This window comes from Drosophila innubila (assembly GCF_004354385.1).
Source record: "Drosophila innubila isolate TH190305 chromosome 3R unlocalized genomic scaffold, UK_Dinn_1.0 2_E_3R, whole genome shotgun sequence".
In the NCBI taxonomy this organism is placed as follows: Eukaryota; Metazoa; Arthropoda; class Insecta; order Diptera; family Drosophilidae; genus Drosophila; species Drosophila innubila.
The window spans coordinates 5,433,725-5,450,721 of NW_022995380.1; the positions used below are offsets into that span (position 1 = coordinate 5,433,725).

Consider the following 16,997-nt stretch of genomic DNA (forward strand, 5'->3'; position numbering starts at 1 on the left):
TTTCCAAAGAAAAAATTTTTTTTATTAATCACTTTTTTTATAGCACCACCTTCTGCCTTTTTATCCAATTTTTACGCGGGAAGTTTTAAAATTCAAAATTAGCTCAAAATAATTAAATAAGTCCTTGAATGTATGATGTTTCTCATCCGATCTTAACATATCGTTCTAAAAACAAACAATTAGAGCTAATTCAGAAAAATAATAATTATTTATTTTAGTTATTATTTCGCTCCAGCCTTATATACATTTAGCAATTCAATTTTTTTTCGTGACAAAACAAATTGTTAATTATGACAATTTTTATTTATTATTTTCATGTGTGGTATGTCTTATAGTTTTATTGCATTACAAACAATAAAATTAAAACTACATACATATTGTTGAACTAATCTATTAATCTAATATATTTGGTTCTATTATACTTTCCCAATACAGCAAGTGCAATGATCACTGCGCAATGGCGACTGTTCAAATAGCCACTTTTCTCATTCTTGACTAAAAACACTACAAAACGAACTTAGAAACTAGAAAATGTAATATCCAATGTACATATACCCAACTTGATCTATATCTACCTAAAAGGGTGTTTGTGTGTGTGTTGTGTATGTGATACACCCTTGTTGAAAGGGTATCTTCACAGTAGACGTGTACAGTTGATAAACCTAACTAAAGACTTTTGTTTTCGCATCATAACCGATCTTAATGCAATTATATATCGGCCAAAACCCTTTACTCCTGCTTTACTGCTAGCTTGGCCTGTGCTGCCTGCTTGGCTTGAGCCGCCTGCTTGGCCTCCTTCTTGTAGTTGGCCACATAGAAGGCACTGAACATGTAGGTGAACAGACCGGCATTAAAGGTCAGCAGTGCTGCAATCGATTTGGGGAAATTGCAGTTAGGCTGGAACTGAATCTGCAGCGTGTGCACAAAGATGATGAGGAATTGGACCTAAGAAAAACATTGGGTTAAATAGGAAAGCTTTCGAAATATAACTTAAATTAGCTTACAATCTGCAGAATTGTAATGTACTTCTTCCACCACAAGTACTTCTGCACTTTCGGACCCATCGCAGACAGCAGATAGTAAGCATACATGATGATGTGGATAAAGGAGTTGATGAAGCCCAGCAGAGTACCATGACCACCTGCAAAGTACTTGACTCCAATGAAGGCGCACACTGGCATCAGAGTATGATGATATAGATGCAAAAACGAAATCTGACGCTCCTTCTTGCGCAGCACAAAGAACACCGTGTCCAGCAGCTCACTAATCTTGGCAATGTAGTAAAGCCAAACGGCTCCCGCCATCTACAACAGAAGAGAGGTATGCCAATCAGAAGCATGTTCATCTGGTAGAATTAAGATTCATATCATGTTTGATATACCCTCATTGAAATGGGATCCGTGGCATAAGTCACCGGTTGGCACTTGAAGTTGTAGTGTCCACCCCAGCCGCCCTTGTATCCCTCGTAGAAAAGCACCCAGCTGAGCAGCACTTGTACCGCATTGTAGACAAGCAGCGTGTTCTTCAGCTCAAACGGCTTGCGATCTCGCATATAGCGTGGTCCGGCATAGAGGCAAAAATACAGATAGGCGCCCAGTATCATGAAGAGCGGTCCGGGTGCATTTGAGAGGAACCAGCTCTGTGGGAAAAATGTATTGCATCAGCTTTGATTTGACTGAGGCGAACTCAAGGTCTTACCTTTGTGCGCAAATCCTCGTGCTCCACAAAAAAGTTGACCATCTTGTCAACAATGGTTTGTGTCTCGTTCAGTCTGACCGACATATTGCCAACTGTAAGTAAATAAACAATTAAATTATCAGCTGCGGATTCTGTTGAGGAAATACGATTATCATGTTATAATATTAGCACCTATGCCGCATTTATTTGATCTGGCAATAGACGAGCTCGTTAATCAGAAAGCCACACAAATTGTGATCTTCAAGGCAAAGCCGCGCCCACGCTCGACCTGTGCGGCATTTTTCCAATGGACTAGGATGACATTAAATCGAAAAATTGCAAATTAGATAAACTATTAAAAACAGAATTCTATATGCGTCTGAAGTGCACTCAAGTGCAAATTTTCGAGTTAATATTAACATGTAAATCAGGCAAAAATAAATAAATAAAAAGCGATAACGCAAAGTTCCGTGGCATTAACCCGACGTCACATTTTTGCTAAATGAGCGAAAAGTGACAACGATTTTTTCATTTATATTTTTTTTTAAAACAGCTCGAAATATTTCTGATTGAATTGCTGCTGGCCTCATCACAAAAAATCATTTTTGTTTGCATGTAAAAATAAAACATTTTCTGTTTCAGCTTTTGGCTAAAATTACAGGTAGGCCCAGGGATACAACACTATCTGAGAACTGGTTTGATTTCTTATGCGAAACTGTTGCTGCCGCCGCTTGTCGATTTGTATTGTCATCTAGTTTATTGTGTAAGCTGGAAAGACCCAACGGGTAACAAGAGCAGAAGTACCAGTAGCTGCAACATCTGAGCCAAGAAGCAGGAGCAGGATAGTTCAAGGACAGACATATGGATGTAAAGGCTAAGGAACAAAAACCAGTTTGCAACTCAATGGGGCAATAATTTTGTAATTATTGACTAGCTAGATTCAAGTCCTTTAAAGCGCTGACTGGGCACTTAAAGCATGTATATTGTATCTTGATATCGATCATTAATGCGGCACGCCTCACAGACTCCAAGCATGTCTGGCACTGATTTTTGTGGCAGTTGAAAATATATATTAGTGCCACATTCCACCCTCTGGCAGCCTCTACGCACTTGAGTCTTGTGCCGGCCTTGAACCGTTTGGACTTGGAGGCGCGCTTCGAGTGCACATCGAATGCCAGCTGAATGAATGCATTCCATTTGCTTAAGACGCTCGAATGAACGAGCTAGCGAATGAATGTCGCAATCTTCCCAACGACAAAGCAACAAACAATCCGCACACTTCAAACTGCCGTAAATCAAATATGACAAGTGTCTCAAACTAAGGTGAGAAATTTAGTTACTCGTACTTTTTGCCGTTCTAATTATGACGCGAACTCATTTACAACTCGGCAACGTGTGGCAGTCAGGCGTTGCACATGCAAAAGATACGAGTACGACTACAAGTACGAGTTGCAGTAAAATGCACGTCATTGTCGAAACATATCAAAAACCACAAACGAACTGAAACGACCTCAACAACGACTCAGCGATAGCGACTCACTTGTTGCCCATTTACGATATTGTTCAGTCATCATTCTTGGCCAAGTTGCCGCAATATTCAGTCTAACATGCTTTTGGCCCATTCAGAATAGCGAACTTCGACTCTGGAGTTGAAGCAAAAGGCGTTACCCACCAGATACTTTCAATCAAATAATCGAATTCATGCAAGAATTAACCAAATTACTCGCACTACTCGATATCTCTGATCCAATTTGTTTTGCCTCGTCACCTTTGCCTTTGCCAGTTGGCCATTAATAAGCAAACCCAAAATATTTCGTAACACTTAATAAGCAATATTTTGAAATATTGAGAATAGGCATGGCTTTACTGTTAATTTAAATTTGCAAACATATTTATTTCTGTATTTATTTGAATTTATATCTATCAACCGGTTCCAACATGGAAAACTCAGAACAATAGCTTTGAGAGCCTTTGCAATCAAATTGGTTTTTTTAAGTTTAAATTCTACCCCGAAAAAAATGCTAATGCTCTTAGTTTAAGCTGAACATAAAACTTATTTGGAAATATAGAAAACAAAATAAAATCGCCTAAATTTCTCAACCGCTAATAAAATAAAATCATACTGATACTCTGAAATTGAAGTTTTGGATTGTTTGCTTAATATTCTCTTTATACACATTGAATAAAAACAGGGTATGTTTTTATATGTATAAGATTATATTTATTATTGCCCTGAATTATAATGAATTTCATGTCATTCTTAAGAGCTTCCTTAATTAATAGCGCTAATTTTGTTAATGAAATATAGATAATAAACAAATAATTCAATTAAAATACTATTAAATCGAATACCTACACCCGTACTAATTAGTAATCAAGCTACTTGAAGTTGAATTTAAAGTTGCCGAATCAAATAATTCTATGAGTAATCAGTATGTAAAGTCAATTTCATTTGCAAACAAAATATGCTAAAAAAGCTTTCCGGTTTTATTTCTACTTTTTTTTTAAGCAATTTTGGCATTGGTAATCACCTCAAGGTGGCATCTATTATACAACTACTTAATGCAAAATTTTCTTGATGCTAAGCTCGAAGTCCAGCTTTTAACCAAGACCATATACATACATAGGTTGTATACGTATGTAGATATATGTGACATTCTCTTTATAGGAATAAGTATAAGCATACACTCATATACTTTGTATATACAACACACACACACACACACTTAGGTAAATATACAATCTCATGGCTCATTCTATGCAAACAGTGAGTGGAATATGCTGTAAATTTTGCATATTTATTTATTTAGCTATTAATTTCCTAAACATGAGCGACGCTCACATGCAAATCAGTTTCGTCTTCCTCCACCTCCCTCTTAAGCAGTCAGACAGTTCCCGAATTTGAATGGCTAAAAATTCTCAACATTGCTTCGCATATGAATTCTATAACTTGCTAATCCCGATCATGAATACAAGATAGAGAGAGAAGAAGAGATAACGAGCCCAAAAAACGATGCTCTATAAATATTTGCACCCATTTTGCATAATAGTTCAAGTAATCATTTGTAGTACGAATATGTTTTTTTGAAACTGGTTAAAATGTTTTGACTATCAATTACCAAGCAGCGAGTTGTGAAATATGTAAATAAATAGAAATTTGATCCAAGCGTAGTTACGTTTCGACTGACGTCACTGACTCAGCCTATTATTATATGATTATAATCAGACTGGCAGCGTGTCGGGCGATAAATTCTAAACACGCGCCTCAACACAAAAGAAACGCACGTTTATTTTTAAATTCTTTTTCAACATTTTGTTCTTTTTTTTTGCCATATTGAAAACATGCCGCCAACTTTGGGAGTCGCACACATGGCGTATACGCAATACTTAATGGCGTTTGCTTTGATAAGAGATGTTAAACGAAGGTTGCATATCTTTAACGATCATGCGATTATATGTATATCAAAACACGCATAGTCATTGGTCATTTAACATTATTATTATAATTATTGTTATGGAAACAGCCCAACAAATTGACAAGTGCGTCGCATAAAATTAATCAGCAAAGTCAGTCGACTGTCGGCAGCATCTGATCAAACGATTGAATCGATCAAGTCAAATTTGTTGCTGAATGGACCCAAAGTAACGTCAATAACAACAAACACAAAAAAAATGACAACGGCAACGCATTAAAATTCGTAGCCAAGGTTGCACGTTTTGAGGAAACGAACGAAACGAAACACAATCGAAACAAAAATGATCTGGGGTGCACTATGATACCAGTGGTGTCCCCACTTGCCCCCTCGAACCGTCCTTCTTGATTATATTTACAACGTCACTTTGGGCCATATTTAGTAGCCAGATAGCTAGCTAGCCAACTCGATTGACGGTCCAAAAAGAGCGTGAATTTTGTTACCATACCAACTCGTATGGAGATTTTTGGCGATATTGAAACTTGATTTTTATTGCTTTTGCTCTTTGGCATTAGTTTATTGTGTTCGATTGCTCGTGGCAATCCCCTTGAACTAGTGCGTATGCGTGTTAGTTTCCCTGTGTTAAAAACCAGCACTATAAATTACAACAATAACTAAAATATAAGTGCATAAAAACATATATCTATCACTCATAAATAATGCACAATAAACGATAAATGAGCTCGATTATCTCATTTCCGCAAGGCGTTAGTCTGTCTACTCTCAGCACATTCCTAATATTAAATAATAAACAAACACTTTAAAATTGCTTAATACATTTAATTAACGGGAAATTTCCTTAGTCGCTTCAGGGTTTCGATTTCATGTTTCTAGGGAAACTGGTATGAATCCAATTATGGTTTGACTGTTGATCAAAACAGTTTACTCCATTATAATTTACAACTTTTCCTATTTAATTCTACTCACTTTGTTTGTTGATAAAATTGTTATTAATAGTCATTAGGGGAGATTTTTCAATAATGCAAATGATATTTAATTATAAAGCTGCGCCTACACAATAAGTTCAGAGTTCGTTTTCAGAGTCTTTCGCTTGATATTGGTTAGATGGAAATGTAAATAAATTAAAGTTGACTCGCCTACTTAGTGAGTGTAGAGTTCGTTTCCAAAGTCTTTTGTTTGAAATTGGTTAATTGGTAATGTAAATGATTTAAAGGTGACTCGATGATAATTGCGCGTGTGCGCATCACATGCTTTTCCAAGTATTTATTGAGACATTCCATCAAATCCCCCACAAGCTAAAGGAAAATTCTTGAGCTAAGAAAATGCACTGACAAACGTACACACAATTAACAATAGTAATTAATACTAATTATTATACCACTATCATTATTATCTTGTTGTAGTTGCTGTCAATTTGACAAATCATTTGCCAATACCAAGGGCTTTAACATTGACCAAGTCATTCGACAGTGCAGCAAAAAAAAGTGGTTATCTATATGGCTAGATGGATTAGCCAGGCCAAGCAACGAAAACTTCTGGCCTCCAATATTTGCAGTTGTCATCACCATCATCATCTTGGAGTTCTCTCCCTTGGTCGAGATGTTTGCCTTGCCATTATTATCAAATTTTGACTGGCGAACCATGGCTTGTTAGTCAAACGAAGTCATTTGAAAACCAAGCGGCCCAAGAAAATGGAGAAACTCAAACAAAAATATGAAATGAGATTGTTATTTTTTTTTCTCCTCTTTATTTACGGATTGAAGGTGTGACCGGCCACGCATGTGACCCCAATTGGATGCAAAATTAAGATGCTATTTCACATAGCCAAGATGTCACCAAAAAGGCCATGCACATAAAAAACAAACGGCACCCGCGCTCCAACTCTGCCCCAATGTAACAGTTGACAACGTGCGAACGGATGTGTAGCAAAAAAAAAATAAGAAAAACAAAATATCTTGGGTGCCAGAGACAGTGCTTAATATAAAGATAATTTGACTGGGCCCACAGCTAAACTGGCGGCAGTTGGACTGGTGTTTACGCCAAGACAACAACTATAAAATCATAAATAAACAAATTGCGCGCATGCGTTACCATTGCGACGTCTGCGCCTTTTTTGAAGGGCATTCGGCCGATTTACGAATATGAGAAATTCGTTACAGTTGACCACATACGCGTACACATTTACGTATGTGTAGTGTATGTATGTGTAGTGTATCTTGGCATTTAGCACATTTGCTGGCAGCTTTTTCCTCGAACTTGTCCAACTTTTCATATTGCGTCAAAAATGTAACGCTCCAAAGCAGAGATGAGATTTCTTTAGTCGCTGCATAAGATGATATAATACGACGACACACTTCATTATGAAGCTTGTTGCATCTATGTATGCATATGCAAATGCATATGTCTGTGTGTGTGTGTGTGTGTGTGTGTGTATATTTACAATATTAACAACAAGTTGTTACTGTTGCGTGGCAGTCGTGATCAATATTGAAGATGCGCTTTTTTTTTTTTTTTTTTTTTTTGTTAAACAACATCCGATTAAGCCCTTAGTTGATCAATCGTCAAATTGTCCGAAAAAGCATTTACATATATGCCAGATTAGAGATTGACTTGACCACATTTGTGGTAAATTACAGCCCTGACTAGATAGATGTTGTAAGCTCGTTTCAGCGATTTTATTTTCAATACAACTCAATTTTTATTTCTTCGTTTTTGTGGGGGCCCTTGGAATCGAACCGCAGCCAAAATTAAAACACATGCGACTGTTTTGCAACAAACCGAAATGAGATAAAACTTAAAAAAATTGGCTTTTATTGGAAACGTTGTAAATTTAAATATCTTTTATAAAATCTGGATGCACCCACCTAATATTAGTAAATAGTTTGTTAATTTTGTTGTTGCACTTGCCTTTCTTTTGGTTTATGTAGGAATTGTTTTTTATTGTGGCACGACACTGCACACCGCACAATTAAGACACACAAATTGTCGAAAAATATAGACGGATTGTCGCACTATTCGCTCGTCAGTTCGTTATCCTTATCGTACACACTGGATATGATTATATATATATTCCACTTAAATGATAGATAACACGCGGCGCATCAGAACAAAGCAGCTTTTGAAATGGATATTAGTTTTGCCAACGGCCAACTTCACGCTTTTGCGCTTACTTTGCGGTTAAAGCGCCGGCAACAGACTAAGCGACATCCGGGCTCGACAAGCCGTCTTCTATGCGCCGCTGCAGACACACAGATACAAAGAAAAAAGCACACAGGCACAGATACAGATACGAAAGCAACGAAAGCAACGACAGCAACGACTTTGATCACACGAGGTGAGGTCCGAAGCTGATCGCAATCGCGATCGGTAAGCAACTTGTTAATTCAGCTACAAGAATATACAGGTGTGTGTCTGCCGAGCACATACATGCTCACACACAGCCAGTTCTCAGTTCGAACTGAGCAAGTGATCAGCTACTTGAATGTTGATCGTATAAATTTGATTATGTGTGTGTGTGATTCTTATATGCTTACTTGTTGCATGTTTTTGAGGGCTTCTGCTCTAGGATTTGCATTTGAACATCACAATAAAATATAAACAATATAAAGACAATTATCGATCAATAATTAGCGTTAAATGTATGCACAATGCATAAAGTTGTTATTAGAAAGCCATAATTTCTACTAACCGCAACGGCGCGTTGTAATTATCGACGCCCCCATCGTGTTATTTTTACATTTTGATTGCATTTTTATTTTCGTTTAGTTGATTGGGTCTGCCATGAGAATGACATATTGGAAGTGAGACAGAGGCTCCACAGTAAGATTTATTAACTTGGACGGCGGCCCATATGCTGACTGCTGACTGTTGAGTGCGCAAATTATTTCGCAATTAAATGGACCCAACACCAAGCCAAAGTGACTGACTCCAACTTCAACTCTAAACCGCAGCACAGCATTTCAAATTTCAGTGGCCACTCGTCACTTTAGCAACGTCATCATTCAGCTAAGGCTGGGCGTCATTATAGGTAGGTGCCGGTATGAATATGAGTGCTAGTATGAGTACTCTAACTTCAGCTATTACAATAATGCACAATAAAGAAGCCTACAGCCGCAGAAGCACTGACTTGCTGACAGACTGACATTTGCCACCAGCCCAAAGAGCCAAACCGCCAAAAGCGGTACAGACTGCAATTTGTTGTGCCGCAAACAGCGAACAAATTAAATGGCACTCGAAATATAAGAGTTGCCTTGGTCCCTATTGTTAATTACTCAATTGCTTTGGTTGTCTGATGGTTCTGCAGCAGCAGCAGCAGCATACTGTATACTGTACCTTTAAATTCATATTATTATCGCTTCATTCATAGATCTTAAGCAGTGATCAAATCGGCGTCAGCTTCAGCTTCCGCAAATTCGAAGGTGAAACATCTCTTTTTTGGCATGCGAGGCGCGTGTTTTTGAGCTCAGCTCAGCGCTCGCCAACCGGCAATCAAATTTGTTTTTGGGGTGCCCATTGGGGGGCTTGTACAATGTACATGCGTTTCATTTCAATTGCTAAGCAGCAGCAGGTGCTGCTGCTTCTGGTCACACATTCTTCAAATACAATTACAGGTTCTGGTGAACGAATTGTGACGCGTGCTTCACCTATCTACAAACTGTAGCTTCATTTGCCCAATAAGTAATTCTATCAAGTAGAACGAGATTCGAGCAACATGCCGCAATTCGTTTACAAAATATATCAATTAAATCGAATTTATAGTCAATACGGAAAACAAAAGACTTAAGGCACAAACTTCCACATTCTACCACATGTGCATACATATACGGCAGTTTTAACGACTTATTCGATTAATGTTTTTATTTGACTCACACACACTAACTTATTCAAATGTATTTCAGAGCATCTTTACAACACTTCAATGTCCAAAATTGCCAATCTCCAAGCAGGTTGTAGCAGCTTTAAGCGAACTCTTTTTTGTTTGTTTTGTATATTATACGGTTTTAATGTTTTTGAACTTGACAAGATAGCATAATTTGCATGATAATGATTGGGATTCGATCAAGCCCAACCTTAATGTCTGCAAGAATCGACACTTTTGTCGTCTTCGTCGCTCATTAACTTCTTCACAGCAACAAAAAAAATTCTGTGCACACTTTTTGTTGTTGTTGATTTTTAGGCAATAGACGCACTAATTGTGTCTACATTAAAACTCAATTTATAGTTAACATTAAATGCGTGTTTGCTGGAGAAATATGAAACAAAAAATGTTGGGTGCTATAAAAGCAACTGTCACGCTGATTAGAAATCAATGAGGTAGACCATACATGCAACGGCCCCTAAGTTAGCCTTGACCATAACACTTAAACGACTAAAACCTTCAAAGACAAGTTGATTACCGTTGCCTTTGACTGTCCGTTTAATATAATATATTATTGATTTATACTCACAACTAAAATCAGCTGCTGAAAACCATTAATAAAACACCAAGAGCCAATGAAACCCAGAGAAGTCTCTATTCGTACTGAAGTCAATTGACTAGAGTGTTTTGAACTCTATGGAAAGATACTCTGACATTGAACTACACATCGATGCCAGATGCAGATACTATGAGATAAATGCAGATAGCTTCCGCGTAGCTTTGAAAGCATATAAAACAATTCCGAAAAAATTATAATATATGGCGCTGATTTTATACTCTATTCAAATTCGATTTCATGTAGGGGCATGATATACAGTAAATATATATTATTTTACTAGAAAGTTTTCTAATTAAAATCTGGGAAGTGTAAAATTATTATACACAATTAATCATTTATTGAAACTTAAAAAAAGGAATTATGCAAATTGTAATATTTATATTAGTATAGCGAAATAATTGTTAATTCGATTTTCTATCAGTATAATTAATTTTTTGAGTAAACTAATCTAATAATAACTTAAGTTAATTGTATAGAATCAGGCTAATACGTGGATTGAGGTGTAATAAAGATACATTTAATCACACACAATTCTTGAAACACGTTATACCTTAACCATAGGGTATACAAAATACACTAAGCAAATTGTCAAATTACATTTAATGATCAAAATTACAGCTTGCCTGAATCTCATTCATTGAAATTGAAAATGAAAGTATTACCAGAGTCTCCAAACATATCACATATATAAACATCTTTACAATTATTTTTCAGCAAATAACAAAATATAAGAGTATGCCACTGGCTCTACAAATCGTATGCCAAGAGATGAAAAGATGGTTAACAACAAATTGGTCCAACAACGAGACGACCCAAAGCTAAGGATTGCCTCAGAAAAGATATACAAATCAATATTCATAAATTTTTATATTTAACATATGATTTGACCGGACAAAAGCAGACAGTGTGACGAAGATGATGTGATAATTCTAACTGTATTAGATTGATTTAAATATCTGAATAATACAATTTGATTATATATGTAAACTTCCATATATATTATAAATACACTTTGCTTTAGTTTATTAAAGCAAACCATTTGACTTGAACTAGAAATTTAAATGGTATTAGCCACAATTTTTGGGTTCGTTTGAATTTTTTCAGTTTGTAGATATACTCGAGAACATAAAGAATTCAAAATTTTATATTTGATAATGATAATTTTTATAATGATGAAGCAAAGACTTGCACATAATGACATATGGTATAAAACAAAGTAGAACAAAAGGTGCAAAAGAAGAAACTAAACTAAGCTCAGACCAGACAAAGTTGATCACTACTTGATCAAGCGGGTCAAAGTCGACTCTTGAGCCGAATTTGCCAGTCATTAGCAATAAGCAAGTTGCCCTCGCCGTCGAGTCAAAGACCAATATAAGCAACGACGAGTAGCATCAGAAACTAAACTAATAACCCCGCTTCCAAAAACGGTTCTTTAGCAAATTTCATAAATATTACTATATCGAATCTATGATGCGCCATTAGTTTAACCAAGTTCAAACAAAGCACATTGTACGCTTGCACTCGAGTTGTAATCGAGTTTTAATCTTTGTGAATCCATGTAAATCAATATTACTTTCAAATGTATGTAAATAACCTTCAGAATTCAAAGTTTCTTTGCAAATGAATGGGAGAAGGAATAGATTTTAATTATATCTTAGTGTAACCCCTTTGATTGAAAGTTCTAATGTTTAAGTCGTTAAGTCTTTTAAATTTTATTAATTTAATTTGCATTATCATGTATTTTTTTGTTTGTTATTAGTGTATGTTTTTATTCGACTGGTTTTAGTGCTATATTATTATCATGCATTGCTGTTGGTTGTTTGTTTAGACGTGCGCCTTTTATAAAATAAAATTTATCCACTGAAACATAACTGCTCCAAACTGTACTCAAATAATATTCCTGAATTTGTATAGCTTAGCTTAAAGTATAAAATTGCTTGACTGACTTCAGAATAGTTATAATTTTTATAGCCCTGAGTGTAACGCATTATTGAAAGATTGATTTCTTATGCGATTACTCGAGCATTAAAAGTTTAGCCAAAACTATATGTTTATCTATATGTATGTATAAGAATAATTGTAAAACTAGAATAAAATTAAGTAAACAAAATATTTTATAAATAATTGTATATTATTATTATAACTACTACAGATTTCATTCGATTATAGTAATAAAACAGCTCCTCTCTATGTATCTTGTAATGCATATTTTTAACCATTCCGGTAAAGTTTTCCGCGTGTTTATCATGAACGTAGATTTTCCCGTACAACAAAGAACAAAGACGAGCCAACGCTAAAATGGCTGCATTGTTAAACTGCTCTAAGTTTTTGATAAGTAATCGTGTGTGATTGATTGTGTATATGTGCATGTGTATGTTGGTGTTGGTGTTTGTGTGTGTGTGTGTGAATGTGGGTATAATGAATGTACTACTTGGCATTAGCAAAGAATTTTTAGAATGTTATAGGCTCCATTGGAACGGTACATTCGCCGACAGTGACACGATACATTGCCATCTCGGAGATGCCGTGGTAATGCACAAAGGCGGCTGCAATGACGAGCACATGGAAAAGCTGATGCGATTGAAACTGTAAGAAGTAAAAGAAATATCATTAAAGAGCTGCAGACGATTGTTGGTGTACGAAACTAACCCATATATCAAATTTGCCAGGGAACCAACGCTCTGGAACGCGCAGAGCATACAATAAAGCACCAAGTATGTACAGCAGACCTGAAATAAAATTCAAGAATTCAGCGTTTGGAATTAAAACTGGATGATATGTTTACTCACCCATCAGTATAAGCCAGCCGAGGCTGGCACGGCTGATTTGACTAATCCAGCCTTCCATAATGCTGTAATGTATGGCTGGTATGACGCCAGATAGTCCGAAACTCATAAAGACGCCGGCGCGTAGTGGGCGCAGTGCTGGCTCCGAGAATTTGTCCCATAGGGAGACAATGATAGAGAGACATCCTAGCACGGAAACTACAGATAAATATATCACCTTTGGCTGGTAGTGGCAATAGAAGCCATAGTAAAGCCAAGGTACAAAGGAGCCCATTATAAGCAAAGCAATTCCACAATAGTCCAGTCTAAGGAAAAGAAGAGCATAGCAGTGTTATCGCAAATGTAATACAAACATCGAATGTAGACTTACTTTGAAAACAGTCTTCCAATCTCTACCGAGTGACAGCTCAATGTATGAAAAGCAAACGAGAATCCCAAGCAAATGATTGCGCCTATAAAGAATGCTCCAAATACGAGCTTCTCCTGAAACTGTATCTCAACAGTTGGACGAGATACAAAGTAGGCTGCCACGCCAATAAACGCCAGGCAGCCTAGCAGATGCGTCCAGATGTTGCCAGTCTCTGTGTGCAAGCGAAATATCGATTTAAAGCAAGCACGGAATGAAGGTAGAGGCGGACGATGCCCACGATGCAAAAAGTCGTTATCTTGCAGCCATTTGGGTAAATTTCTGTAGTGGCAAACCTTCCAGCTGGCTTCCCAGACCTGCGAAACAGACGTAAACCATTAGAAAACGCATTTAAAGAAATATAAAAGTGCAGTTACAATGGAAATACAATTAACAAACGACAATTTTATATATAAAAATAATACATGCATTTATTTTTAAGTCTCGGAAAATATTATTATTGATTATTGAAGAATTAAATAAGCAATTTCAAATCCAGAAATATACAAAATCGATATATTCATCAGTTAAACAGGATGTTACTTGAGGCGATCTTGCGACTTACCTTACGTACAAACTCTTCAGCTTGCTCGGCGGCGTTATGGGCCAGGGCACCCAAATCGATCTCATCTGAGAGGACACCGGCCTTTAGTACTTCCGTCATCTAAAATTAAAATCATTGAGTTTGTTTTGAACACACTTTGAACCGGATTTAAAAGCGAGAACTAAGTTTACTAAGCGATTAGGACTAACGTTGGTCTCGCTTGATTCACATTTAATTGAGTCTTCATCGGGTAATTTTTTGTATGATTCCAGGGGATCGGGCTTCACAATGATGGCAGCATCGAAATCAACTCGCGTTTCTACCATTTTGAGCAATTAACAAATTTCATTTAAAACTAAATAAAGTGCACAAAAAGACAAGTTTTGTACTTTGCAACGCCTGCCAATCGTCTACTAAGTTGAAACATTTTGTATACATTTTTGAGGCGGAACAGAAAGAAACGACGAACGAACCCGTGATAAGATAAGAGTATACGAAGTTGACAGACAAATGCAAAAAAAACAAAAAAAAATACATTTTTTTTGCGTCACATCTGATTTGGATTTTAATTATTGTTTTTTAGTTTTCCATGTCTCGTCAACAACAAGCGCCCAAGACCGGGCACTTAGCCCCTAATCCGCACCTGACCCCAACAAAGCGTGCTAATTGTCAATACCCAACCGAAAGTCATAAATACTTGTACAGAAGTATTTGTGTATGCATACTTGCAAATAGCTCAGACATGCGGGTGAATTGCGGTCTAGCTGCATCTGTGGTGACGAAGTAAACGGCAATTTCATTATAGCCCAGTGAAGTCTATTGATTTGATAAGCAACCGTTTCACCATTGGCCACGACATTCAATTGTCAGCAAACAAATGAAATATGTATTTGTGACCTGAACTGGTAAATGGTGATAACCGCTGGACAGCGATAATGGACCATTTATAGGTGCAAATTGGATTCGCACAGTTGATGCCGGGGAAGTTAACTTACCTCGGCTTCAATTAGCTGCGTGTCTTCTGGAGTTGAGGGCAATGGACAGCCTGCGTCATCTTCCTCGACCAGCTCGTCGTCGTCGTCCTCGAGCAAATCTAGATCAAGGCCATTTTGGCTAAGGGAATCCGCTGCTCCCCAGCCACGTCGCTTGCGTAGAATCATTGTCACCTGCTCGAAAATATCCTGTTCATCGTCAGCCCCAATACCTTCCGCCAAAGGCGTGTCCACGATGTCCACCGAAGAGGGCAGTCCCGAATCGGCATTGCCAGAGTTGCTGTTTGATGTCTCATTATCCACGTTCACATTGCTGCCCGAGCTGTTGCGCTCCAACAGATTTGTTGCGGAATCCATCACAGCAGGTTGAGCCTCTTAACGAATGTACTATCAGAAATAAAATGTATATAAATATTTAAAGAAAAATTGTAAAATGAGAAATGATGATAATTTTTATCGCTCGAGTTTGAAATGTATGAACATTTTTTATTATCATATCAAATCGATTGTTAATAGCCATGAACACGTTGAAATCTATCATTGACCTTTGTACCACAGAAAGTTGTACATAAGACCAGTTCGTGCATGTGTTGTTGTGGTTGTTGCTACTATTGTTGTTATTTACCTAACATTTATCAGGTTGATTGGCATGGAAGTGTGAGTGGGGGAGTGGGAGGTACAGCGAAAGCACACAATCCAACACAGCAACAAGCGATTTAAGCAATTAAACTTTTATATAAGAGAGTCAACAGATTGCGTTGTCTGAACTGTGGACATACATAGTACATAAATATGTATGTTGTAGAAAGCGGAGGGACAGGTGGCAGTTGACCTGTGACCATTTTCAATGCATCCATTTCCACTCCCAGATAACTGGAATGATGAATGATTTCAAATTTTTCCTTCAAAGATTAGCTTTCTGTGCAAATGTAAGCCATGTTTTGTTTAATTTACAACACATTAATCACAAAAACTGTCGCGCAGTAAAGTAAAAAAACACTGAATTGTTTCTTTTAAAATGTAATGTGCTTTTTTATGGTATAATATGCTTACCCCTTTATTATTCGCAACGTTCGCAGTTTATCCGTGCAAAATTTGGATTTGCGCTGAGACTAATCCAAATTTTTAAGAATTAGGACACAGAATTACAACGTTTCTTCTTTCTCCCTTCTTACATACTGTATAAGGCTGCCACTCGGTCCCAAGGCTGCCACCCTACAAAATTTCATACTCTGGCAACATGTACCATTTTAATCAAATGGCAAAAAATAGGTTCACCTTTATTTTGAATTTATCTTAATATTGAGATCGAACATTTTAAATTGTTGCAGAGTTTTCGTTAGAGTTTTGTCGATTTTTTTTTACATTTTTTTATAAGTATATTTGTAGTTTCTCTCGCTTTGGGATGACGAGCTTCAAACCTTTACCAAAATTCTCTCCTTAATTTTATCTAATTTTGAATTTTAAATTTTCATCAAATTATTAATTTATTGCAAAGCTATTGCATTTTGAAGCATTTATTAATTACCATCTGGTATACCAAAACAGTCTGGTATATTTTAGGTATACAATTTTACAAGTTACTCCTCATTGGCAATTTGCTCCTCACTTTACATCTGCAAACGCGCGCAGCTTAAATTTTTTTACTTCTTTAGCAATAATTGCCGACGCCGGTGCTAAG

At 36.8% G+C, this 16,997-nt stretch overlaps 2 protein-coding genes across 4 annotated transcripts; both read right to left on the minus strand.

The window, feature by feature from the left end:
• Nucleotides 1-288: 288 nt before the first annotated feature.
• On the minus strand, nucleotides 289-8,319 carry LOC117791818 (elongation of very long chain fatty acids protein AAEL008004). Its single transcript, XM_034631707.1, has 5 exons — nucleotides 8,019-8,319; nucleotides 1,699-1,790; nucleotides 1,382-1,639; nucleotides 1,005-1,304; nucleotides 289-945 (listed from the first exon to the last, which is right to left on the minus strand). The coding sequence occupies exons 2-5, from the start codon at nucleotides 1,780-1,782 to the stop codon at nucleotides 730-732; spliced, it is 858 nt and encodes a 285-aa protein (XP_034487598.1). The 5' UTR covers nucleotides 1,783-1,790; nucleotides 8,019-8,319; the 3' UTR covers nucleotides 289-729.
• A 4,379-nt stretch (nucleotides 8,320-12,698) lies between these two features.
• Nucleotides 12,699-16,523, minus strand: LOC117790304 (adiponectin receptor protein). Of its 3 annotated transcripts, XM_034629714.1 has the most exons (7): nucleotides 16,370-16,523; nucleotides 15,320-15,703; nucleotides 14,346-14,444; nucleotides 13,745-14,097; nucleotides 13,378-13,679; nucleotides 13,238-13,317; nucleotides 13,040-13,174 (listed from the first exon to the last, which is right to left on the minus strand). In XM_034629714.1, exons 2-7 carry the CDS (start codon nucleotides 15,671-15,673, stop codon nucleotides 13,040-13,042), a joined length of 1,323 nt encoding a protein of 440 aa, XP_034485605.1. In that variant the 5' UTR covers nucleotides 15,674-15,703; nucleotides 16,370-16,523. The 3 variants fall into 3 exon arrangements, with proteins under 3 accessions (XP_034485604.1, XP_034485605.1, XP_034485606.1); XM_034629713.1 differs by lacking the exon at nucleotides 16,370-16,523 and having other exon boundaries at nucleotides 12,699-13,174; nucleotides 15,320-15,673; XM_034629715.1 differs by lacking the exons at nucleotides 15,320-15,703; nucleotides 16,370-16,523 and adding an exon at nucleotides 14,534-14,746.
• Nucleotides 16,524-16,997: the final 474 nt, after the last annotated feature.

What these genes read in the sequence shown, in the direction of transcription:
- LOC117791818 (XM_034631707.1), bottom strand. Translation starts at nt 1,782, where the DNA reads ATGTCGGTCAGACTGAACGAGACACAAACCATTGTTGACAAGATGGTC. An exon ending in ACGAGGATTTGCGCACAAAG is followed by an intron (nt 1,640 to 1,698) that starts GTAAGACCTTGA and finishes TTTTTCCCACAG; the next exon opens with AGCTGGTTCCTCTCAAATGC. An exon ending in CGGATCCCATTTCAATGAGG is followed by an intron (nt 1,305 to 1,381) that starts GTATATCAAACA and finishes CTTCTGTTGTAG; the next exon opens with ATGGCGGGAGCCGTTTGGCT.
- LOC117790304 (XM_034629713.1), bottom strand. Translation starts at nt 15,673, where the DNA reads ATGGATTCCGCAACAAATCTGTTGGAGCGCAACAGCTCGGGCAGCAAT. An exon ending in CTGAAGAGTTTGTACGTAAG is followed by an intron (nt 14,098 to 14,345) that starts GTAAGTCGCAAG and finishes TCTGTTTCGCAG; the next exon opens with GTCTGGGAAGCCAGCTGGAA. An exon ending in CTGGCAAATTTGATATATGG is followed by an intron (nt 13,175 to 13,237) that starts GTTAGTTTCGTA and finishes TACTTCTTACAG; the next exon opens with TTTCAATCGCATCAGCTTTT.